The sequence below is a fragment of the Microchirus variegatus genome, assembly GCF_963457635.1.
Source record: "Microchirus variegatus genome assembly, chromosome: 8".
Lineage (NCBI taxonomy): Eukaryota > Metazoa > Chordata > Actinopteri > Pleuronectiformes > Soleidae > Microchirus > Microchirus variegatus.
Genome location: NC_139809.1, coordinates 21758824 through 21784525, shown reverse-complemented (window position 1 = coordinate 21784525; position 25702 = coordinate 21758824). Strand labels below are relative to the sequence as shown.

General features: G+C 38.4%; 1 protein-coding gene across 2 annotated transcripts; it reads left to right on the top strand.

The window, feature by feature from the left end:
* The first annotated feature begins 389 nt into the window (after positions 1-389).
* Positions 390-25468, top strand: fkbp4 (FKBP prolyl isomerase 4). 2 transcript variants are annotated; one of them, XM_083893259.1, is made up of 12 exons: positions 390-432; positions 1132-1258; positions 2021-2165; positions 2997-3139; positions 6802-6922; positions 8482-8638; positions 13395-13485; positions 14719-14802; positions 14912-15097; positions 16573-16716; positions 24232-24327; positions 24444-25468. In XM_083893259.1, exons 2-12 carry the CDS (start codon positions 1160-1162, stop codon positions 24546-24548), a joined length of 1371 nt encoding a protein of 456 aa, XP_083749385.1. In that variant the 5' UTR covers positions 390-432; positions 1132-1159; the 3' UTR covers positions 24549-25468. The 2 variants fall into 2 exon arrangements, with proteins under 2 accessions (XP_083749385.1, XP_083749384.1); XM_083893258.1 differs by lacking the exon at positions 390-432 and adding an exon at positions 885-947.
* Positions 25469-25702: the final 234 nt, after the last annotated feature.

Genomic DNA, 25702 nt, shown 5'->3' with positions numbered 1-25702 from the left:
TGGGATATGTGTTTGGGGACCCAAAAAAATCTCCTACCACCCATCAGTGGATCCTGACCCAGTCTTTGGGAACCACTGATTTAGATGAACCTTCAACTTTAGAGAGTACCTGACTGCAGCCTGTCCTGTACCACTGATGCCAAGACTGAAGAAACGGCTGGGTGCTGAATGAAACAGTCTACAATTAAAATAAGATCATCAAAATATAGGTAAAATAATAATTAGAAGTGTAATCATAAAACTATATCAAGTTCTATCTTTTAGTGAAGTGTCAAAATCGAAAGATCACAGCGATATAAGGTAACGTGCAAAAGTTGTTCCTCCTGTGTGGGGCAGCATTGCCCCCTCTTGGTGAACAGCCTGCTGGAAATGATTAATAGAAGAAGAAAGTACACCGACCGTTGACGCATTCGCTCTGCCCACATCGCACAGGTGAACACTACTTGACCACATTATAAATAGAAATAATAATGTATTGTTGTAATATAGGTCTCGTACTAATATGATAGTGTATATGTGTGTTTCACGCTGTGACATCGAACTTATATTGTTGTTGTTTTAAAACCCGCAGTTTGCGCTATAAAGTGCGTTATAAAGTGATACTAATCTGATTGGTAGTGCACACACACACACACAGGTATGCATGTATAGAGATACATACATACACACACACGTTTGTTGAATTTTCAGGAGTCTCAAACATATGACGTTTGGGAATATGCTTTTTAATTCAGTATGTTTCCCTTTGAAGTCGTTACTGCAGACCGGGTTGCTTGTTGCTCTCGCGAGATTTGGCAACTGCGCTCATACCCCGTGGTTCCTCGTAGACTGTCTGGAAACTTCTCCGTCCTTCTGTAAGCGCTTGTCAAAGCTCAGACGGCGAGACAACGTGGACGTGAAGCCTCCTACTCGAAACCTCGTTCTCTGCTCGGAGCCAAGTGTGAGAGGTGCTCAGTAAGATTAGGCTCTCTGCGCTGCTACCCGGGAGCTTTACTGCGCATTTTGTTTGTATTGTATATACCAGTATTGAGAGTAGCTAAACAAAGCTAGCGGGTCATTGCATGCTGTCTGCTTTACTCTGGTTTGAGCTGTAGTTAGCTTTAGCCTCAACTGTCTTGAATTGTGGTGCAGATCTCAGAAGGAGATCAGCCTCTTGACAATGAAAATGACTGCAGAGGAGCCGATAAGTGTAGGACAACACACCATCACCATGGAGGGAGAGGACATCACCCCAAAGAAAGACGGGGGCGTTTTAAAGGTAAATGACGCCGTTTTAATGCTTTATGTCAACCCAGCCAGTTGAGTGGTTACTTGTTTGCTTGTTATTCTCTAATTCGTTTACGCTAATGTTAGCGTGTTTTTTTTTTTAGCTAGGCTACCATGTACAGTGTCTTTAACCTAACCACCGTGTTGACTACGCTTTAATCTTGTTTTCTATCATTGCTTTCATACCTTGCTTATCAACATGGTATCAAAGCACCAACAATGATGCAACCCTAGTATCTACATGTCTTTAAGACTATGGGAAATGTCAAATGTAAATAATAAAAGTTTCAATGTTATTAATATTCCAACATATATGCTGGCGTTTAAGTAGTTGTTAGGACAGTGATACAATGCACTCCCAACCCTTACCTTCATAATGTCAAAACCAATCCACTAGCCATATGGACCCTTTACTGACCTAATTTATTTCTAACCTCAATATTAAATGTCCCACCAGACATTCATTTGAAACCAGAGAAATGTCCTCACAATGGTGCTTTTAAACAAAACTGTATCCATACAACTACACAAAGACATGTAGACACACACTCACCAAGGGGTTTGATTGAATGAGATAGTCCATGTTCATTCACCTCCTGTGATGCAAAGTATCAGACTACAGATTGAGTGTGTGCAGCTCTTGTTTACAAATATTTGGTGAAATTACTCATAGTAATAGTTTATTATAATTGTGTAATTACAAATGTACCCTCAGTTCTTAATATGAAGTTCTCTTGATGTTTTTGTATTTCAGCTGGTGAAAAGGGAAGGCACAGGCCTAGAGTTTCCCATGACTGGCGACAAAGTGTTTGTGCATTATGTGGGCACATTTGTGGATGGTACTCAGTTTGACTCTAGCAGAGGCGGAGGAGACAAGTTTTCCTTCGAGCTAGGCAAAGGTTGGTTTTTACATGTAACAAAGACATGAGCATTCAGTGTCATGGTTGATAGTTACTAGGGATGCAACGGTACAGTTTCCCCACGGTTCGGTATGTATCACGGTTTTTGGGCCACGGTATCGGTACGGTTTCGATGTCTTAATATAAAACTACTCAGACGAGCAAAGACAATATTGCATTGTAAAAATAATTAAAAGCACAGATATAATCAAACCACAAACTTTATTTTAACAATAGATCAAATGAAACAGCAAACATGAAACCACACAAAAATAAATACAGTTTAGTGCTATCCAACAAAAATAAACACAATTTTAACCCACACATAGAAACTACAAATACACCATGCTGCTCCAAGTGAATGAGAAGGGTGATGACGATGTAAATGAGAGGCTTTCAGCGCCACCCAACTTCACTGCGCTGCATAACAGATGCTTGCACACCGTGGTTTGTTTGTTGACATTCATTTTCTCATTTTCATCGTATTCTACGCTGAATCCTAAATGATCTCAAACAGCGGACTTAAAGACAGTGCCGCTTCAAACTTCCTTTTTTCAGAGTCTTGATCACTCGCGCTAATTGACGCTGAAGGCGGCATGAGCAGAGCAGCGCTGTGTGCGCTCATGTCTCTGCTCATGAGTGGATCTAATCATGCAGCATTGTGTATTTTATTAAATTTTGAGGGACTGAAACGTACCGAAATACCGTTGTTTGCCGTTGCGTATTGAACGGAACAGGGTGTACGGAACGGTTCGGTTAAATACCAAATAGCGTTGCATCCCTAATAGTTACCCATCTAGTCTGTTGGTAATTGGTCTTCTCTTTGTTCAGGTCAAGTCATACTGGCGTGGGACATAGGTGTAGCCACAATGAAAGTGGGAGAGTTGTGCCAGTTCATCTGTAAACCAGAGTATGCTTATGGATCTGCAGGCAGCCCTCCCAAGATACCACCTAATGCCACTCTTTTTTTTGAGGTAAGCCCCAGGCTACATCCACACTTACAATAATAATAATAGCTTCAATTTATATAGTGCCTTTTATGAATAGCCAGAGAGAGTGAGTTCCAAGTGCTTGGATTTTCAACTCTAATGGCGTGTTTTCACCGGCTCAACTCGCCTCGGCATGGCACGGTTAAGTTGCGTTTCCACTAGCATAGTATCTGGTACCAGGTACCAGGTATTTTTTTAGTACCTGCTCTGGCGAGGTTCCAAGCGAGCTGAGTAGGTACTATGCATGACGTCGCCAGACTGCTTGCCACTGATTGGTCAGAGTGTCACAGGAAGAGACGTCCGACACAAGAATCAAGCTATGAACTGTAGATCAGTTAAAAAGACTTAACAATCCTAAAAATGTGTATTTATCTCCAACAATTACCAGGGAAATGTCTCAAATCTCATTATTTAACAGAGGAGTCTGGTGTATTTAACGACCGCACTGCTGCAGCATCACAAACCCTGCCGCTGAATTTCAGTTAGAGATGTTCCGATACCATTTTTCCCCTCCCGATACCGATTCCGATACTTGTGCTGTGGGTATTGGCAGATACCGAGTACCAATACCAATACCAATACGTTATACAGTAATTTTCATTATTTTCTTAAAAAAAAAAAACAGTAGTGCAACAGCAACTTAACTAAATAAATCTAGAAATAAAATCCTTTGATGAAACTTAAGTGCTGCTGCTAAAGTAGACATATTTTAGCCTATTTGTCCAAGTTAACCTAGTTCCCTGGTGTCCTAATGAACATGTCTCGTATAATATAATATATATATATATATATATATATGTAATATATAATAGCATATTATGCTTTGGTCAAAATACCTTAAGGATGAAGCACCACAGCAGTTCAATCACTCTGCCAAAACAGCCCTGTTCAGAACGCTCGCTTTTGAGTGCCTGTCTCTTTAAATGAAAATGAGACACAGGGAACTAAGTTTTTTCCTTTGTGTTCTTCAACGCGACACGGCTTCAGATGTTTGATTAAGTTGCTGGTGTTAAACACACGTGCCACCCCTCGAAATTGCTTCTTTGCATATGTTGCAGTCTTACTGGTGGGAGCATCCAGTGTGAAATATTGCCAAACCGCCGACATGATGCGCTAACGTTAGCTCCTTAGCTAACGTCAGCTGATCAATTCTTCTTCGTGCCTCTAAAACAGCAGCTTCCGGTGGCAGCACAGCGCAACTGTTTTAAGTGCGACGAAGAAGAACTGTGTCAGAGCAAACTTAGCTAACCACTAAATAGATTCCTATTTCTAATAAGTTACGTGGTATCGGATTGGTGCTTGGACTCCAGGACTCGCCGATACAGATACCAGCATTTTCGGCAGTATCTGAGGCCTTTCCGATACTGGTATCGGAATCGGAACAACTCTAATCTCAGTCCAGTGACGGTGTCAGACAGAGTCTGTGCTCCGGTCATGGAGGAATACTGAACAAATAGTTTTAATTAAGTGATTGAAATGATTCAGTACACTGAAAACTTTACAAGCCGCTCGTTTGTGTCTTGAGTGTAAAACGAAGTCAGCGCAGTTTCATGCAGCCTAACAGTGATAACTCCACCCACCTTGAGTAGGTACTATTTTTGTAGTGGAAAACCAATCTAAACCGTGCCACGCGGTGGTGAGTCGAGGGCGAGCTGGGGCCATAAAAGCCCTGATGCCAAAGGTTCACCTACATGTGCGGGGGATGGAGAGGAGACCAAGGTCTGCAGTCCGCAGGTACAGGGATGGGTGGTGAACATGAAGGAGGTCCGGAAGGTAATGTGGAACGAATGAATGATGAGACTTATAACAGTGGAGAAGCTTGAAGATAATCCAGAATTTAATGCATGACACTACTCTGTTTATGTAGCCCAGCTAATGCCTGACTGCATCTCAATCTCATTTGCGATTGAGTATGAATCATGAAAGGGTGTAGTCACCTCCGGATGACATATGCATAGCAATGGAAAACATGTCAATAAACGTGCTTGTTGTCGTTTCCTAGTATCTAGTAATGTTGACTTCTGACTTTTGGAAGTAACAGCTTAAAAACAAAAAATGGCTGCCCTTCAGTGGCTGCCTTGTTTGATGTATTCAAAAGGCCCTAGATGTTGCTTCTCTGTTGTCATCTCATTAAGCCGCCTCTTCTGCACTGGGGTTTTTTTTAGGCCTTGCCAACTTGTTTACAGAGTGAAATCAAATCACTGTGTTTACCCAGGCTACCTTTTATGCTTTCCACACAACCTTATTTCCAAGCCCTGAAAATTGACAAGTTAGCAAACGGTGCTTGCTCTGTTCTCATTTCAAAATCAGTAGAAACCGAGACATTTGAAAAAATGACCCATGATTATTATGATTATTTTGATTGATATTGAAATCACGATTAATAAACATTATTCATGGATTTCAAAACTTGAGTATTTATTGAACCACCAAAACTTAACTTTATATATAACTTTAAATAACAGCCAGAAATAAATTAACAAGTAAAATAATAATAATAATAATAATAATAGTAAATTAAAATAATGATAGCAATAAAAACAATCAACTTGCACTGCTGCACAACTTGCAAAAATATACAACATGCAAAATAACACTAGTAACACAGGCAAAATCAGAACAAAATACTTGCATCACATCTTTTGCAACTTCAGCACAACGTTTATCATACAGGGCTGCAACTCTGCTGAAATATTTACGTGACGGCAACACGTGACGCTTGTCCAAAGTCTTAACAAGTGTTTTGAATCCTGGGTTGCTTACGGTACTGATGCTTACATGTCCTTCACTACCATAAATGTCACAGCCTCCCAGTGTCATTAATAGAGGACTGTGTTGCGGTGGCACTGGCTGACGAGCTTGCACTTTTTCGCTTTAACTTTATGGCTGAAATTTTAGTGATTTAATAAATTGGTCATGTAGCCTTGAGGAGCAGACAAGGCAGCGCGAGTAACTTTGTAAAAAATTTGCTCGACGTCTGTCAAATTGAAGCAAAAATGACAATATATTTACATACCTTTCTTCCCAACCAAAGGCTGCCTTTCTGCCATGTTTTCAATCCCTCGCTCCACATATTATTGATCCACACACGTCACATGCTTGCTGCAGCTGTGTGCAACATGGGTGCATTCAAGGTGTTTTTCTAGCATAGGAATTTGCACACACACCGCGCGGCGTTCTTCAATTTTTTTATGATCGCGAGGAGCCAAAATCTAAATCGGGATTAAAATTCAATTAATCGCCCAGCCCTACCATTAACCCACCTTCACTTCCTTATTTGTTCTTACCAATCATGATTTGAGTATAAAAAATGTTCTGTAAACACTTAGTTTCACTTTCACTTGATCATCTGTCTCACAACAGATATCCATACATTTCAACTTTGTTTTTTCTTGTTAGTTCTTTCTGAAACCAAGCAAATGATTGCAGAGGAATCAGCATCCTGTACCTGAAAGTTGGTATGACTGTGGAGTACCTAAAATGCCTGACTGGATTATCAAATGAAAATGTGTGGATGTAGCCTCCATGTTGTCAGATGTTGTTTTATTTTATCATTATATGCTACAATTTATATTTCAGGGAATGTGATTTACATACAATATGCTTTACAGTGATCCTTAGTAGTTAACCTGTCTGAACACTTGTAGGTGGAACTGTTTGATTTCCGAGGCGAGGACATAACGGAAGATGAGGATGGGGGAATCATTCATCGCATTATTACCAAAGGCCAGGGATATTCTAAGCCTAATGAAGGAGCTTCTGTTGAAGGTAAAGACTCGCATCAAGGCTCATTTCACACATTGCCCTAATTACTTATGGAGCCTTCCAGTTAGGGCTGCACGATCCTAGAATGATGTGAATCACTTTTTTTTTTTTTTTTTTTTTTTTTTAAAGAATTGAGATTCTCTGGCAGAATTTTTTCAAATGTTTATTTTGACAAATCAACATTTTTATTGCACTGAACAAAACATTTGTAACATTAAATTAGGTATTCGAGTAAGGTGTGATTTATTTAGACCCTGAACATGGTCCTCTATAATGGGATTATTGTCATTATTATTGTAGTAGCTTAAAGGTGCATTATGTAATAAATCTAAAGCAACTGGCCATAAAATCCTCCTAATATGTCACAGATGCTGAGGCATAATGTTCATATAGCAAACTGAACTCACCAACAAAAACAGTACAGCCAAAATATTTGCATTAAAAAAAATCTCTTTCGGACCACAAATTTATGTTTATGTTTTGAAATTATGTTTTGGCATGAGACGCCACCTACCGCTGTCTACCAGTCATTGCAGTCAACTGATGAGCAAACATGGGTTGCCAGTTACGTCTGAGCTTAGCTACAATGGAAATGAAACGAAACGAAACCTAAAAGACCTAGGCTGGAATGTCAGAAACACTAAGATAAAGTTTGCAGCAAAGCAAGGGTCTATAGGACATGCTTTTGAACGGTGGAGAGAGTTGAAAGCTGAGAGGAATTTCAAATAATCTTCTCCTAGACAGGTTAGCATCGTAGCTTGTGGCTCCGGGCAGAACAACCACCACCGCCCTGTGGTGGCAGTGGGGGTTGCCCAGTGCGCAGCCGGCGCTACTTCAATGACTATAAATATTATTTTTCGATTTTAACAAAATTAAATGTTTTTCTAACACACTGACAATAATGTCAAGCTGAACCACACCTATTTAAGTTGTGATTTGCTCTGCCTCTACCGATAATAACCACAAATTGCTCTGATCACCGCCGACTTCATTGCTCACGAGAGAATCTCATCCGCGGCCCGACGTGTGGTGTGTAGGGCTTTAATCAACCAAAGAATCTCTTGGTCGACTAAAGCCCTGAAATTTCGACCAAAAATCGACTAATCGAAGGGGGGTAGTTTTACTTTTACTTTACTTTTCTCTTTTATTTTGAAAAGACCCGCAGCCGCTGCTGGAGTTCAACAGTGTCTGATGGCTCTGACAGCGTTTTGCATTACGTTCATCTGCGCAATACCATAGCCCGTGATAGCCGAAAATAACTAGTAATATCAGCACAATAACTGTTGAGGAATACAGAGCGAGACTGAACAGCGCAGCCCAGCTTCGTGGCTGAGACACAAACGGACCGCGGGACGCTGCCGCTGTTGCAGGCAGGTGCGCCTGCAGTTATAAAACCAATCAATTTCAAGGTTGGCAGGTCTGTATATGAGATGGCAGGATTAATCTTGTGAGAAAAAAATCACTTGGTTTAACCGACAGTTGACAACCAGCAGGATGTTGTTGCTTAACCTAATCCAACCTTCTTTTTATCTTTTCTTCTTTTTTTTTTTTACCTCTTGCAGTAAATTTGGAGGGCACCTGTGAGGGTCGCATGTTTGATGAGAGAGAACTGAAATTTGAGATTGGTGATGGAGAGAGTCTTGGCTTGCCACCTGGAGTGGAGAAAGCTATCATGGCTATGGAGCAAGGAGAGGAGGCTCTCTTCACCATTAAGCCCAAGTATGATCACTATTATTCATTTAATGATGTCACGACAATAGTCTGGGTTTAATTTTTATTAGATTTTTTGATTTTTATCATTGTGTTAAAGTAGGTTTAAAGGTTACTGTCGCTATATCACCTGTTCCAATTATGTAAGTCTTTCGGTAAATATAGTTGCAATATTAGAGGTGGGTGATATATATTGTTTGCAATAGTATCGTCATTTGGGTTTTAACGATATGCAAATTGAAAATATTGAGTATGTAAATGACTTTGCAAAAGCCGATGAAACACGCACGTAAACACATTCGAGGAATGCGTGCAGCAGAAGTCCTCCTCGCTGCAGCAGTGAGCACTAAGCAGCAGGATTCAGAATAAACACACAGCTCCTGTGCCATGTTCTCATCGGCAGGTAAATAATGTAAATCAAAGAGCCACACTTGATCCCAAATAATCAAATAATAACAGAAATTGAGCATTGACAAACAGCTACTGAAGGTAAAATCTTTACATCTGAGTGGTGATGGTGGTGGGGGCCCGGGAATTAATTAAACAAATTACAAGTCATTATAAATTAGTTTGAACTTCATTTTTGGAAAAACCGACAGTCCTAATAGGCCTATACAGTATATAGTAATAGTATTATTTTCTATTTGACTGAAAATTGGAGATTTTGTTTATATTATTGACATTTGTCATTTGTCATTTTTTCTCAAGTTTTAAGACAATAAATAGGAGTTGTTTAATATTGTATTATTATTATTATATGAATATTGTGTCCATTAATACAGACATCGGACTTATTGGTTGTTCACATCTTAAGGAAGCAGTGTTTTTTTTATTTATATACATATATATATATATATATATATATATATACATATATATATATATATATATATATATATATATATACATATATATATATATATATATATATATATATATATATATATATATATATATATACATATATATATATATATACATATATATATATATATATATACATATATATATAATGTTTAATGATTTTAATTTTTCAGTACAAAAACAAAACACAATTCTGGGGACAATCCCCACAAAGGATAGACAAAAACAAACAAAATCCCCCCAAAACAAACAAAAACAAAACCATGTCTCACAGGTACAATCATCCTTATAAGACAGTCGCTCAGGTATTACAAAAATACAAGATATGAAAACATATTCAAGTGTGACCTTATGCCATTGTGTTTTTGATGGAGCCTTGTCTGTTATCCAGTTCAGAAGTATGCACTTTCTTGCACAGAATGTTAGCAATTTATAAAGTTTCCTTCCATATTTATCACTAATGCAGCATGCATACAGCATTATTTTCAAATTTTAATGGCTAGGATTTTATTAATCTCCTGCCGTATAATAAACCAAAACCTCCGTATTTTCCAACAGGACCATAGGCAATGAGTAAGACAAATAGGTGACAAATCAGCATCAAACTTATGACATTGTGAGGGAGATATATTAGCTCTGTGTAGTATCTTGAGTTGTATAGCTTTAACTCTATTACAGACACTTAAAGTCCTCGCACTCTCCCAAGCATCATGCCACTGGTCATCTGTAATTTCTACTTCAAGTTCTTTTTCCCAGATTTGTTTCAAGTGAAGAGTGCTTATATTCCCATAGCCTCTGAGAATATTGTGGAACAAGCTTATAGATTTGGGGGCTCCTGAACAAAAAAGCAGTCTCTCTATGCAAGAATAACTTTAATCGAAGAGTAGTGTAGTGCCTCTCTTAACATAGTTCCTTATCTGTAGATAACGGAAAAAAATCTTGTTTCTGAATTTTATATTTTTAAGCTAATTGAGTGAAAGACATAAAAGTGGGTCCATCAAATAAATCACACAAATTAGAGATGCCTTTAGTTGCCCAAATTTGAAAACCACTGTCTGTAGTACCTGTCAAAAAAATCAAGATTGTCACAAATTGGAGTTAGAATTGAAGTGACTTGTGATCTGCCTTCTATTCTTCTTATAGTCCGCCATGCTTTAACAGTGTTAACTGTAATAGGGTTATTACAGGCAGATTTAAGAGATGTGGGCTGGCTTTGCACCCAGTCAGTTATAAAGCGTAAATGAGCACTAAGCTGATATTGGCGGATGTCAGGGAGGTCAAGACCACCTTCTTCAGAAGAGAGTGGGTGGGTATAATAACCTTGGGAGAATCTGCAGACGGTTCCACCTCTCCAAATCCAGTCTAATGCGTTCAAACAGGGGAATAAAATTTGATTTGTACATTTTATTAAATGCTGGTGTTATATATATTCCCAAATACACAAATCCCACGGGACACCACTTAAAAGGAAAGGGAACTGGGACATCAGGTTTTTGGTTCAGGCTACCCAGAGGCATTGCTTCCGACTTATTAAAGTTAATTCTGTATCCTGAAAAGACACTAAACTTGTCGATTACTTCAATAAGGGCCGGAGTGGATGTCTCAGGTCTGGTCAGAAAAATGAAAACGTCATCAGCATAAAGTGTAATCTTGTACTTATCTGCTAAGGCTAAGCCATGTATGTCAGGGTTTGTTCAATTGCCTCAGCCAGAGGTTCGATGGCTAGCGCAAACAAAAGAGGCGAAAGAGGACAACCCTGCCTTGTACCCCTTTGAGTTTGAAAGTTGGAAGATCGAAAGCCATTAGTAAGAATGGCAGCCAGAGAATTGTTATATAGAAGCGTAATCCATCTAATAAAGTGTTCGCTTAAACCAAATTTATACAGGGTGTGGAACAAATAAGGCCATTTGACGCGATCGAACGCCTTCTCCGCATCGAGTGAAATAACCAAACCTTCAAGTGATCATTGATGGAAAAACTGTATAATATGTTGCACGAGTTGCGACCTTTAATAAAGCCAGTTTGGTCATCCTTGATAAGCAAAGGGAGTAAATTCTCTAGCCGCGTAGCGAGTATCTTTGAGCGGAGCTTTAGATCCACGTTTAATAATGAGATTGGCCTATAAGAGACACGATCATCTGCTTGTTTATCCTTCTTTAAAATAAAGGAGATTAGCTTCCCTCAAGGACATGGGTAAGACACCTCTTTCAAAAGAATTATTAAACATGTTAAGCAAAGGATATACTAAAATATTTTGGAAATCTTTGTAAAACTCACTACTGAGACCATCTGGGCCAGCTGCTTTTCCAGATTGCATGCCTTTAACAGCACGCAATATCTCTTCCTTAGATATAGCAGCAATAAGTGCAAATTTCTGATCGTCTGATAGGCTAGGTAGATTTAGGGAAGAAAAAAAAATTGTCCATTAACTCTGGAGCATCAGCTTGTAACTCTGATGTATACAATTTTTCATAAAGGTTCTGAAATGTGTTATTAATAGTTGTATTATCAAATGATTGGTTACCGGGACAGTCTATAATTGAAGAAATAGTCCGGAATCAGCTTTTTGCTTTGTTAGATAGGCCAAGTATTTACCTGCTTTATCACCACGTTCATACATTTTTTTGTTTAGCAAATCTAATTTTGCACTCAGCATGTTTTGACAAGAGAGAGTCTAATGAGGAGCAGAGTGCTGAAATTTCTTTAATTTCTTTTTTTAACATAGTCTTTCTCAACAAGTTTTAAGTTTAGATTCTAGAATCTGCCTTTGCTCATCCTGCCTGCGTCTTTTGCTGAACGTGTAAGATATGATAAGACCTCTTGAAAAGGCTTTGGATGTTTCCCATAGCAATGATGGGTCATCTGTTGAAGGTGAGTTAATAGCCATAAATGATTTAAATTCTTATGATCTTTCAAAATTAAGGTGTCAAAATTAAAATCCAGTGTCTTGTCTGAGTAAGAGGATTCTTAAGGCCAAATTGGACAAATACAGCAGCATGGTCTGATACAATAATATTACCTATGGAGCTATAAAAATCCAAATATCCACAAAGAGCATTAATAACCTTTGCCTGAGGAGAAAGAGACTGTTTGTTTAGGGGAATTTGTCCACAACAGGGTTTAAATGACAATTAAAATCCCCTCCAACAAACAAATTCCTAACATTAAGATCAGACAATTTAGAAAATGCAGCTGTTAGAAAATTACTTGGATCACCTGGGGGATAATATATATTCATTAGAGCAATGTCCTCTCCATATAAACGCCCTTTCACAATTATGTAACATCCACCAGGATCTTTAATACAATTGACAAGTGTAAATTGTAAGTATTTTTTAAATAAAATAGCTCTGCTCCTTGATGTACATCATTTAAGTGAGTCTCCTGTAATAGTGCAATCTGAACCCCTTCTCTTTTGCAGTAATTCAAAACCGTTCTCTGTTTAACGGAGTGTGGATGCCATTAATATTCCAGGTACATAGATTCAGCGTCTGCACAGTCATCAAGATTTAAATAAAATATTTCCTGAGCACTTAATCCGTCTATAAAATAATACATAATACAAATGAAAAGTGAGCCGAAAAACAATCCCCAAACAACATTACAGATAACACTACACTTAAGGTGTAGTAAAAGCAGTGTTGAATCACACCAATACAACTATTACTGCCCTAATCCAACCCATTAGAAGCAAATGCGTTGAATTCTCAAGTGAAAAAACCTAAACCTGTGTTGTGTTCAGGGTTAAAGATGACATTAAGGAATTTTGCCACATACATTTGAGTAAAAACCTAAACTGTGATTATAATAGCACTCCACATTAATCCTGCACAGCTATGTTTAGTACAAGGCATAGTCACAACTTTTGGAATAATTACTGATAATTGTCTTTGGTTTGCAGGTATGGCTTTGGGAATGAAGGAAATGTAAAGCATAACATTCCAGGAGGAGCAATGCTGCACTACAAGATTAAGCTGGCAGCATTTGAAAAGGTAAACATTCGGGAAATGACCTCACGATTCAATAAGATGACATTTCTGAAGGCAATGATTACGATTTCTTTTTATTTCAATTTGAATTATATAATTACATCTTGATGCGTTCATTTAGAAAAAGAAAAAATAACTTTACTTACATAGGCATTTATTACACTTCATTTGCACTTTGTCATAAAGTTATTGCAGCTCCTACCTTTTAACGTAAAGTTTTTATTTTGCCTCAAAATCTCATGATATCATTCCGCCCCAAACCCTCGCTTGGTTGCCACGCTCCCTCGCCATTACCATTACACTAAAATAAAATCCTGGCTAGAACCCTGCACAGTGATGCATTGGGAGTCTGTACCGAGCACAGTAAAAACAGTTTCCTTCATTTATTTCTCCAGTTATTCACAATGAATACATGTTTAAGAGAGAATTGCGATGCATCTGAAAATAGATGATTTCTCTCATCTCTGGTAAACATACTAGTGCTGTCAAACAATTAAAATATTTAATATTTAATACATAGTTGACTTGCAATTAATCACAATTAATTGCACATTTTTATCTATTCCAAATGTCCCTTGATTTCTTTTTGTCCCCTTATTTTGCTCATTTTAATGCCCTTGCTTTAACCCTCTCGCGGATCTCCCCAGCTACGGCGTCCGCCCGCCGACAGTTCGCCTCGACTGGTGCCAAGCAGCTGACTTAGAACTGGTGCGGACCAGGGGAATGCGACTGTTTAATTTAAACAAAGCAACGAGAAGCCCAGCGGGTTAGGCTTAGGGTTTCAGTTTCACTCACCCAGTGAGGTGGAGAGGTGAGCCCTAAGCGGGCATGAGGGCTTTTCCAGCCCAGCACGACCCTCTCCGGGGACAGTGGCAGGTCCCCGGTGACTTGCATCAGACACACCTCCCCAAACAAGTGAATTTAGCGTGCCTATTGTTTTGTTTCCGGTCTAGCTAGATACGGTGTGGTGTTGTAGTTTTTCTAACTACTAGTTTACTAGTTGTTGCAACAGCATGTGAAAAAAACTACAAAGTGCTCGGCCAAAAAGAGCGTTAATCGTGTGATAATAAAATTGACACCGTTAAAATGGGTTTGCGTTAATGCTGTTAATAATGCGTTACACTGACAGCACTAAAACATAACTAATAACTAACTAATGCTACTTGATTTTAGTTGGTCAGTTTGTGTGCTGCAACAGTTTTTCCCCTCTGTGTAGTTAAAAATGTTTTTCTTTAGGCGAAGGAATCATGGGAAATGAACACAGACGAGAAGCTGGAACAGAGCAGCTTAGTCAAAGAGAAGGGAACACAGTATTTTAAGGTACAGTGAACAGGGGATATTGTGTTTATAAAGCATGCAACAATAACAAAAATTAAGCAGATTTTGTTTGCAGATTCTTAATGTTTTCTAATGCTTTTCTATTCCTCAGGAAGGAAAATACAAGCAGGCATCAGTCCAGTATAAAAGGATTGTGTCATGGCTGGAGCCTGAATCTGGTTTGTCAGAGGAGAATGAGAAGAAGGCGAAAGCCCTGCGGCTGGCTGCATATTTGAACTTGGCCATGTGCTTCCTTAAACTGCAGGAGCCAAGCCTAGCCTTAGAAAACTGTGACAAGGTACTGAATATATCTGGGTTATTTTACTACTCAGAAGAAGTTTTGATGTTGTGTTTTGAAAAGTGCTCTCATTTTCTTTGTTTACACTGATTTTGTACTAATTAGGCCTGTGCGATATATCGATTTTATAGATTAATTCAAGATTTTTGTTCCGGGCTATTTAAAAAATAAAAAAATAAAGATTATTTTCTCCTCTTACTACGGCGCACCTTCCATGCGGAACCCCCCCCCCCCCCCACGTGTTTCTCCTCCTAACATGCATACGGATGCACTCGCAGCGACAACACGGCTACCGCAAACGAGTGCGAAAATTTTGTTCCCAAGAAAGGACTAGTATCTTCAGTGATTTGGAACTGGTTTGGGTTTGCGGAGACAGTCGTGGAACAAGTGACTGCACGCTGCAAAGTTTGTTTAAAGCCCATTTCAACAAAAGACAGTAGCACATTAGGGACAGCACTGCTGATTGCGAGCTGTATGTGACTGTATCAGACTGAGTCTTTCCTCCGGAGACCTCCGACACAGGGATTAAGCTGAAACACTGCAGAACTGTAGATAATTAGTAAGATAATTAGATAATTACTAGTACTAATGTCGGTAACACTTTGTAAGTACACACTATTAGCATTAGTTAAGCATTAATAAATATTGAATTCATCATTTATAACGCATGAATACTCATTAGTATGTACAGATTTTAACGTTTTTAAACATTTTTATAAATGTATTACTCATGACCTGAAGTGTTAGCATGTACTGAGCGACTGCTGGACACACAGAGAGGTGAGAGTGCAGTCCCTTGTAAGTCGATGAAAGAGCTTGTTTGTTGGAGGTGGATGCTGATTGGCTGCTTGAGTACAGCAGTTATTTGGACACTGTTCCTCAGCTGGGATGAGTTAAACATTCATGTGTTTATAAACTACATTCTAATGAGTAGTCATGCATTGTAAATGATGAATTCAATATTTATTAATGCTTCACTCATGCTAATAGTGTGTACTTTTATTTATTATAAAGTGTTACTCTAATGTTTCTTATGTAGACTTGTAAGTACTAATTGTTGACATGGTTAACTGGAGAAAGCAGTCTGTTTACCTCATTGTGAATCTCACAAGTTTAATAACAATTACTTTTGAATGTTGCCTCACAGCAAGAAGGTCACTGGTTTGAATCCCTCTTTGACTGAGGGCCTTTCTGTGTGGAGTGTTGGGGTCTGTCTGTGTGGAGCTGATTTGGTTAATTGGACATTTTAAATTGATTGTTGTGTGAGTGTCCAGGCAGGGTGTGACCCCGCCTTTTAACCCTATGTCGGCTGGGTTCGGCTCCAACTCCCATGTGACCCTTATGTGGACAATCAATGTGTTTAGTGGGCATGAAAGAGAAAATCCCAACCTAATTGATGGAGGTTATAATAGACATTTTAATCATTCTAATTGTACTCATAATTATTCAGGTTATGCTTGTATTCATGATTACAGGCGCTGCAGTTGGACACATCCAATGAGAAAGCTTTGTTCCGAAGGGGAGAGGCACAGTTTGGTATGAAGGAGTTTGACAAAGCAAGAGATGACTTCCAGCGAGTTATTCAGCTCTATCCTGCCAACAAGGCTGCCAAGAGTCAGGTACACATTCATGTTTTCAGGCGTAGTAGCCCAGTTACTGTCATCATGAGGGTAAAGTTAAATACAAACCAAATAGCAACTAATACTTTTGTCCCCCTTTTCCTTCATACCTATATTTATTTTATATTATATTTTTGGGGAAATTCACAGCTTCTCATAGAGGACCTAAAGACATGTGGCTATATTACCTTAGATACATACCAGTGTGTGGATGGAAGGCTCTATGATTATGTCACCCAACTGCGCAGTCCACAACATTTGCTGACTTGGTAAAAGTGAATAGAGAATGTTAATGGCACATACTTAATTAGTTCATGTCCTTTCCTCCTCAGCTGTGTTAACACACCCTCTCATTATATCCGCGAAAATGCGGATATTATGGAATCAGTCTCGCACGTCCGCCGTTAACACAATAACTGGAAAGGCGTTTGAAATTAAATGTTTGGGTTTTTTTTTATGGGTCACATACCCCCTCCCCTGTAGATGATCCCTATTGATTTTGAGCTGTCTACCATTATAATTAATTAGTTAATGAATTCATTAAATAATTAATGATGTAAAAACCATATTTTCGCCTGTATCTTCTAAAGTATTGCAGGTATTGGCTTCAAATTTTGCATGGGCATCACATACCACCTGAGAATTATCCCTATCTTTGTAGCTTTATTATTAATTAGCAAATTAATTAATTTATTATGCTAAAAACACATTTTCGGCTTTATCTTCCAGACTGATGGAGATATTGCCTTCAAATGTTCTACAATGATTCATGTAACAACTATCTACAAGTACAATCATTATTACTTTGGCTATGATTGGTAATAGTTACATAATAAGGTAACTGGTTAACTTATTTGTGAACACAGAAAAAATAGTTAAGGCATTTTTTCTTTATTTTTGAGCTCATTTGGACACATTGAGGATATCATGGGTTTATTTAGCACTTATTCATAATATTTATAACATTACAATTAGGGATGCACCGATTGCCATTTTTGGGGCCGATTTCCGATTTTTCAAGAAGTATGACCTGCCGATACCGATTTTAGCCGATGCCGATTTCAATTTTTTAAACCACTTTTCAGCATACAGAAAGATATATATTTTTGCATCTTTTCTCTTTAATAGAACATTTTAACATAGAAATACAATCAGTTCACATCCAATATCCAACTAAAAATACAAAACTTATCACTATAAAATAGAAGTATATATAACAATACAAAAACAATTGTCATGATACATTTGAACATGCTACCATGGAACATAATAACTTAAAGTGTGACTTTTTGAACAGATTACCACTATAAAATAGAACTAAATAATGCTGCGGAATATTCACACACATCTTAAAAGTGCAGTGTTATGGAACCATGTTGTTCACATCCAATATCCAACTAAAAATACAAAAACGAATCACTACCTGTATGTGTAGTTTATTTAAGTTTAAACATATTTCACAACATAGAAACCTACACACAAATAAGTAATGACCTCTCTCTCTCACTCTCTCACTCTCTCTCCCTCTCTCTCTCTCTCTCTCTCCCTCTCTCTCTCCCCCTCCCGCCCCGTGCCAACAATGCCTCGCGCTCTCTGCGCGCACAGGTTTAAATGACAAACAAACAAATGCTGATCAAATGTTTTGTGCAAGTGATTTAAGATCCTGACTCTTGTCCCAAATATGACTGGCTTCGTTCAGTGATTGAAACAAATATATAAACATTAAAGAAACGTTTACATGCAGAGCGCTCACTCGCAAAGCAGACAGCTGCGGCGCAGCACCGCCACAGCGATGCGGGTGCGCGGATGTTGTGTAATCAAAAACACCGGTACGGCCGTATATTAAAAATTCATATCATAACGGAAAAACGGTATTCAGTGTGAACCGGTATACCGCCCAGCCCTACACTCTACTACATGTGCGTGTAGTCGCGTGCACGTGTGTTGCTGATGCTGCGCGATGCGGGTGCATTTGATCGGCTTATTAAAATCGGTATATTCTGACTGATCGGCCGATTCCGATCACTGGCCGATTAATCGGTGCATCCCTTATTATAATATAAATGTATCAATTATCATATAAAAAATTGTTAAGCCTCCATTTCTTTATTAATGCATTGAATGGAAAGTTTGAACATGTATGCTTTTTCATGAAATTTAATAAACATAGTGTATGCTTTTTCATGAAATTTGGACACTTGAAGATATGGCAGGTGTGGTTAGCATTTTAATATTCATAATATTTAACAAGGTATAATAGTTTAACTAGTTTTATTAAAAACTAGAGAGAAATTTATGAGTTCAGATATTCTGTGTTCAATATCGAGTTTATATGGATACTTTGAACATGTATAAAGTGTAGTCAGCATTATATCATAATATTTAACAGTTATTTTGTTGAATTTATTAATAATTAAAACAGTTAGTGGCAGGTGCGAGTGCGTATACTTTGGGTATATTGGAAAGTTGAGGATTGGACAAGTTCGCGGATATACCCCTTGCTGTCGGCCCCCGACAGCGTAGGCTAGTTTAATTGTTGTTCTGTGTTTTTTTTACTTTCTACATTTTAGATTACTACTCAAGAAATCAAAAACTATGAAAAAACACATGAAATTATGTTGTAAACAAAAAAAAAGGTGTAAAAAATGTTCTGTATTTTAGACTTTTTCGAGTAGCATTTCCTCAATCAGCTGGAATGGTTTTCCAACAATCTTGAAGGAGTTCACAGAGTTGCTGACACGTGTTGGCTGCTTTGCCTTCACTCTGTGGTCCAACTCCTCCCAAAACATCTCAGTTGGGTTTATGTCGGGTGATTGTGGAGGTCAGGCCATCTCCATCACTCTCTTTCATGGTCAAACACCTCCCTACATGGCCTGAAGGTGTGTTTAGGGTCATTCTCCTGTTGAAAAACAGTGGTCCCACTAAGTACAAACCAGATGGGATAGCATGTAGCTGCAGAATGTTGTGGCACCTATTAGCCTTTAATTTTGAGTAAATCACAGACAATGTGACCATTAAGCTGCTCAGTCTTTGTTAAAAACCTGTGAGATCATTCACCCATTACCATGGGTTTATTTATAGCCTGTTTTAAAACCGACATGTTGCACTGTTACAGGGGTAATGGCTTGTAAGTAAAACATGACAGAGCACTCATTATATTATTCATGGTTTATTGACTTCCACCAAGGAGGTACAGTTATGTACAAAATAATAGCAGTGTGTCTGTAAGACCCAAATTAAGAAAAACCTAAAAAGAAAATATTTGCCCTTTCAGATGTTGTAGGAGGCCTTTGATGCAGAAATCAAGGAGTTTTTTGAAAAAAAATGTTTATGTACGTTTTTAGAGAAATGTTGTAATTTTGCAACGTTGGGCTTTGGTGGTAGCAGAATTTCTGTATTTGTACTCACTTTGTCAATTCACAACAACTATGGGTTCATTTGCAGGGTCGATTGGTTACTTAGCTCCATAAATGTATATAACATTTAAAAATATTCACACATTAGTCGTATTTTTATTAAATCATTTATTAAAAATAAATAAACAGGATAAAACTCTAGCTTTTATTAGCAACTTCTTCATTCCTTTTTTCTTTTCATGACAAACTTTCATTGTTAGTGAAAGTCCTAAAAACAGTCCTCTGAAAATCAAAGGCGAACATTACGCTTGCTGCATTGTGTGTTGGTGAATCCTTTATTGCAGCATCCTCTCCCTGTCTTCATGTCCTTGCGTACATCCAATGGCATGTGTGCACATCTCTTGGATGGTCTCTTCTGAGCATTCAGAGGCTTCATGATGTCACTGTCTGTGTTGCTGGGCTCTCTTTGCCTGAAGATGAAATCCAGACCAGAAAAATCTGTGTTGGGACTGATGAAATATTTCTTCGGCCAGTGACACCTGTCACGGTGCATGGTGTGTTTGTTTGTTTTTGGCTCGATGTCCACGTAATTATCAGCTGGACAGTCCATGGGTGGTTGGTTTTCTTTGTCCACTTGTTGACAGACATCTTCATCTGAGTCTTCATCACTCTCATCGGTGTCATTGAGTTCCATCTCAACTTCACTCTCTCCAGTTTGGATGATATCAATCACATCCTGCACACTGTATCGCAGCTCTCTCCTTGCTGTTGGCATTCTGGTAAAAAAAGCAATGAATTAACATGTATAAATATGCTTTTTATATAGTAGTACATAATCTGAAGGAATAGATAGGGTGGTGGACCAAGTCCTCTGGGTAGAAATGTTTTCAAGGCAGACAATACTGTCTGCCGAGTGTAAATCGGTTTGGACTAAAGCATCTGCTAAATGCCCTAAATGTAAATGTAATTGTCTTAGCCTATGGTCTCTACTTATCATACTAATAGAAAAACATACAAACCACCAATTACATCCACACCCCACATTCAGGAACATTTACACCTTTCCCAGAACTGAATTGTCTTTTGATATCCTCTTTGTGGACAAAGACATGGGATTTTAGCTCAGTCTGATCAAATTAACCATATATTTTTTGGACATAAAACTTTTAAATCCGTCAAATTTGACCAGAACAAAACACAAGGGTATAATGTATGTAATGTATACTGTTCATGTATAAAGAAAATCCTCTGTTTCAGGCAGTGGTGTTGTGGAGGGAATATCACCTGTTTGTGCTCACTGCAACAAGCCTGCTATTTTTGCTACCACCAAGACCCAGTGTTGTAAAATTACAACAAATATGTAACAAGCTCTAAAGGAAAGTTGATGCATCTATTCCACAATAACTAAATATGTACATGCTCTACACATTGTAATAACAACCAACAAATATATAAAAGACATTTTACTTACTTGAATCTGATCAATCCAGTCCAATGAAACAAAGAGATTTTGTCCGGAGGAAATCTTGAGAGGTGTGCGTTCATGGCCATAAATCAGGACTTATAAACAAATGTAACATCCACTAACATTGTTAGACTGAACAATAATACCCAATGACTGTGTACATGTGGTAAAAAAACAGATAAAATATAACAGATTGTTTTTTTGGGATGGCTAAGGTTAACGTTGTAATTTTACAACCGTGGGTCTTACAGTGTTAAAAACGTGAATAAAGCACAAAATCCTTATAATAGTTAGTATTTCCATGATGTACATGATACTCTAAATCATAACATGAAGAAAAATTATAAATGTTTTAACTACTTTAGAGAAAATTAAGAAAACATAATTGTGGGCTCTTCAAAAAAAATAGCAGTGTCTACATTTTTCTTTACAAACTCAAATATTTACTGTATAAATTGAAAGATCTTTAGGATTTATCATCCCTGTGAATGAACTTAACTAATATTTAGAATAGATAACTGTGTAACAACTGTTTCTGAGAACTGTTTCACATCTGTGGTGCATGTGGGCGACCAACTTCTTGCACCTGTGAACAGGTATTCCAACCCATGCGTTTCTTGGTTTTGCCTTAGAAACAACATTTCAGTCAGGACCACTTTGTCTAGAAAACAGTTTTATTTACTATTGCATGAAATACATTTTTTGGCTTATGCTCTGTTCTGGCAGCCCCCTGCCCTTCCACGTTCAGACGTGGAAAGCCTCTATGAAGGGAGAGCAGCAATAAACCCCCATGGGGTAGAGAACAGAACAAGCATCAGTGACAAGACATTGAGAGTGAAGGGGTTGGAGGTGGGTGGCCAAAAAGAAAAAGCCGCTGGCAGTAGTTTGGCAAAGGCAGTTTAAATAAGCACTCTGAATGATCTCCACCAATGAAAAGAAAATCTGGCCAGCTGACAATCAGCTGAGCAGTGAGTTTGACAGTCAGCTGGGCCATTCAGGGAAGCTAGTGAGACTACGTGACTGCCTGAACTAATGCTGTGCTCCATTTTTGATATCACCCCACAAGTTTGCTATCGGATTCAGGTCCGGGGATTGGGCTGGCCACTCCATAACATTAATTATGTTGGTCTGGAACCAAGATGCTGCTCGCTTACTGGTGTGTTTGTGGTCGTTGTCTTGTTGAAACACCCATCTCAATGGCATTTTCTCTTCAGCACAAGGCAACATTACCTTCAAGTATTTTGATACATGCAAACTGATCCATGATCCCTGGTATGTGATAAATAGTAAGAGAAACATCCCCATATCATGATGCTTCACTGTCTTCAGCGTGAACTGTGGCTTTAATTCAGTGTTTGGGCTCGTCTGACAAACTGTCAATGGCCCTTGCAAACAATCTTACTTCCATCAGTCCACAAAATGTTTCTCCATTTCTCTTTGGGCCTGTCGACGTGTTCTTTGGCAAACTGTAACCTCTTCAGCGTGGCTTTTTTTTTTTTTTTAAAGAGGGTCTTTGTGGAGGCTTCTTGCTGATAGATTAGCTTCACACAGGCGTCTTCTAATTGTCACAGTAATCATGGGTAATTTCAGGCCATCTTTGATGACCTTGGAGCTCAGCATTGGCTGAGTCATTCTGGCTGTTCTTCGATCCATTTGAACGGTAGTCGGTTTCCTTCCATGTCTCTGATTTTGCTTTCCATTTTCAAGCATTAGAGATCATTTTAGCCAAGCAGCCTTTAATTTTCTGCCCTCTCTTTTAGTATCTTTTTCCCTCTCCAATCAACGTTTTAGTCAAAGTATGGTGTTCCTCTAAACAATGTCAGTTTTTCAGAGAGAAATGCATGTAAATGTGCTGGCTTTAACCTTAACTAAGGGCCACCTGATTGACACTTGTTTTTTCACAGAATTAATTTCCTCACTAATTGAACTCCACACTGCTATTATTTTGAACACTGCCCTTTCAATTAATTTTTCAACTACGCAGACTCAGGAGCAGGCATACCTTGACTATGACTCTACTACACCTACTGGTTAATTATTTGCCATGTTGTGATATAATTTCTACCAAAAACAGTGATTAATCTGGTTAGACATGTTGGACTGCTATTGTTTTGAACACAACTGTCTGTCTGTTAGTTGGCAACATAACTCGAAAAGTCACAGGGATGAAATGTTCAGCAAATGTCCGCAATGGGACCAGGAACAAGTGATTACATTTTGGACGCTTTCACTGGTTACACTCGCTATCTGATCATAACGTTATTGCTGGTTACAACTCTCACTGTCTGACCGAGGTGTGCTGGTGTATTTTGTAGGCACTGAGCTGCCTTGGCGGAGGTCTGCGCTCTCCGGGTGCTTTTCTAGTTATCATTATTAGGTTTACCTGAAAATATTCTAAGTATCCATTCAAACCATTGTTAAATGAGTTCACACCATGTTGATAAAGTCTCTCAGCTCCACACAACTTCTTATATACTTTCTCAGTATAGCTGTTTATATCCAGAAAAAGTTCAAGAATTTTACTGCTCCACATTCTTGAATGATTAATATGAATATTTAGAAAACTTGTTGATTGTAATAAAGAGGTTTTCCAACATTTTTGGACATTTTATGGGCCAAAATGTTTAATGGATTTTGAAAATAATTGTTAGTTGCAGCACTTAAGCTAAACTATCTTATGTCTTTACACACCAGGTGCTTCTTTGTCAGAAACATATCAAGGAGCAGCATGAGAAGGACAAACGCATCTACGCCAACATGTTCCAGAGATTTGCAGATAGGGATTCTAAGGTGAGGAGTTGTGGCTACAACAGCCACAAGAGGGCAGACTCAGCATATGTATGGATTGTCATAGAGGTTAAACATGTTTTTCTCTCTCTCTCTCTTTCTCTGCCTTAATTGAGCAGAAAGAAGCAGTGAAGGTGGCAGGTGACAGCAAACAGAATGGTGATGGAGATGAAATGGAGGTGGAGAGCAAAGAAAAGGAGTCTGCAAGTGAAGAAAAGGCATAGATGAAGATCTGACTGCGTTTACTGTTCATGTGTAATTTCAGACTTTTTGTAAGTTCAGCTCTTTGTGTTAAGTGTGCGTGTGTGTGGATGCGTGTGTTTTTTGTGAATGAAAAGCGTGTATGTGTGAGAACGAGCGCTGTCACACAGGAGCACTGACTTTGCCTGCTTGTGTCTGGGCTTTTTGCTGTTCTAGTTAGTAAATACATTTTCAGAGTGCCACGACATCACTCACTCCCTCTTTTTTTCCCCATGTTAAATCCACAGCTTTGAACTGTGCATGTGCCGTCTCAATGTTTTGGGTAGGAAAAAAATTAAATCACAACCCTCACCTGTCAAGGGCTAGAACATTTATCCTTCATGGTGTTTTTTTTTCTTTTTCTGCTATCCATCCAACTCTCTTCATGGGCCTACTGATCAATTCTCAGAGTTATGATGACTGTGTGCACAGATATGACATGTCTGAATTTGTATGTCCCACAGTACATATGTAGCAGCACTGTGGATATATGGGACAATGAGACCTTTTTCCTGGAACATTTGTTGGGAGGGTGGTGCTCCCCTTTAGCCCTGAAGGTACAAGACTGTTGTTGACGTTTGCTTTGACTTTGTAATTATAATTATTATTATTTTCCCTCCTCCCCAGTAGTGTGCCTGTGATTTTTCTGTAATGTTCTTGAAATTAGTTCATCTGTTAACTGGAATATGCGCATTTTTTTTAAAGCAGCTACAGTAGAAAGGAGTGTGAAATCGCTTTTTCCTGGATGAGCTCAAATAATAAAAAAACAGTTAAGTCTTAGTCTTAATTTACTGTAAAAACTTACACGTATGAATGTGTGTGTACATGGCTCATCAGATTCAGCTCTGTGTTGTCATATACAGCCAGGCTGTGGGTCTTGTGGCGAGTTTTGTTTTGTCAGAAGGGCTACGGTTTGTTATGCCCTGACAGAAGGATATAATAAACAATAGTTCAAACTCATCTCTGTGACATTCTTGACTTATTTGTTCTTGAAGTTGTCTGTTGTCATGTCTCATCTGCTGCTTCTAAACCTTGTCATGGGGGGGAGGGGTGACTAATGGAATTCTTTTCACATTAATATATATTCTAAATTATTTCTTTACCTGAAACTAATTTTTATGTTTTATAGCCCAACCCA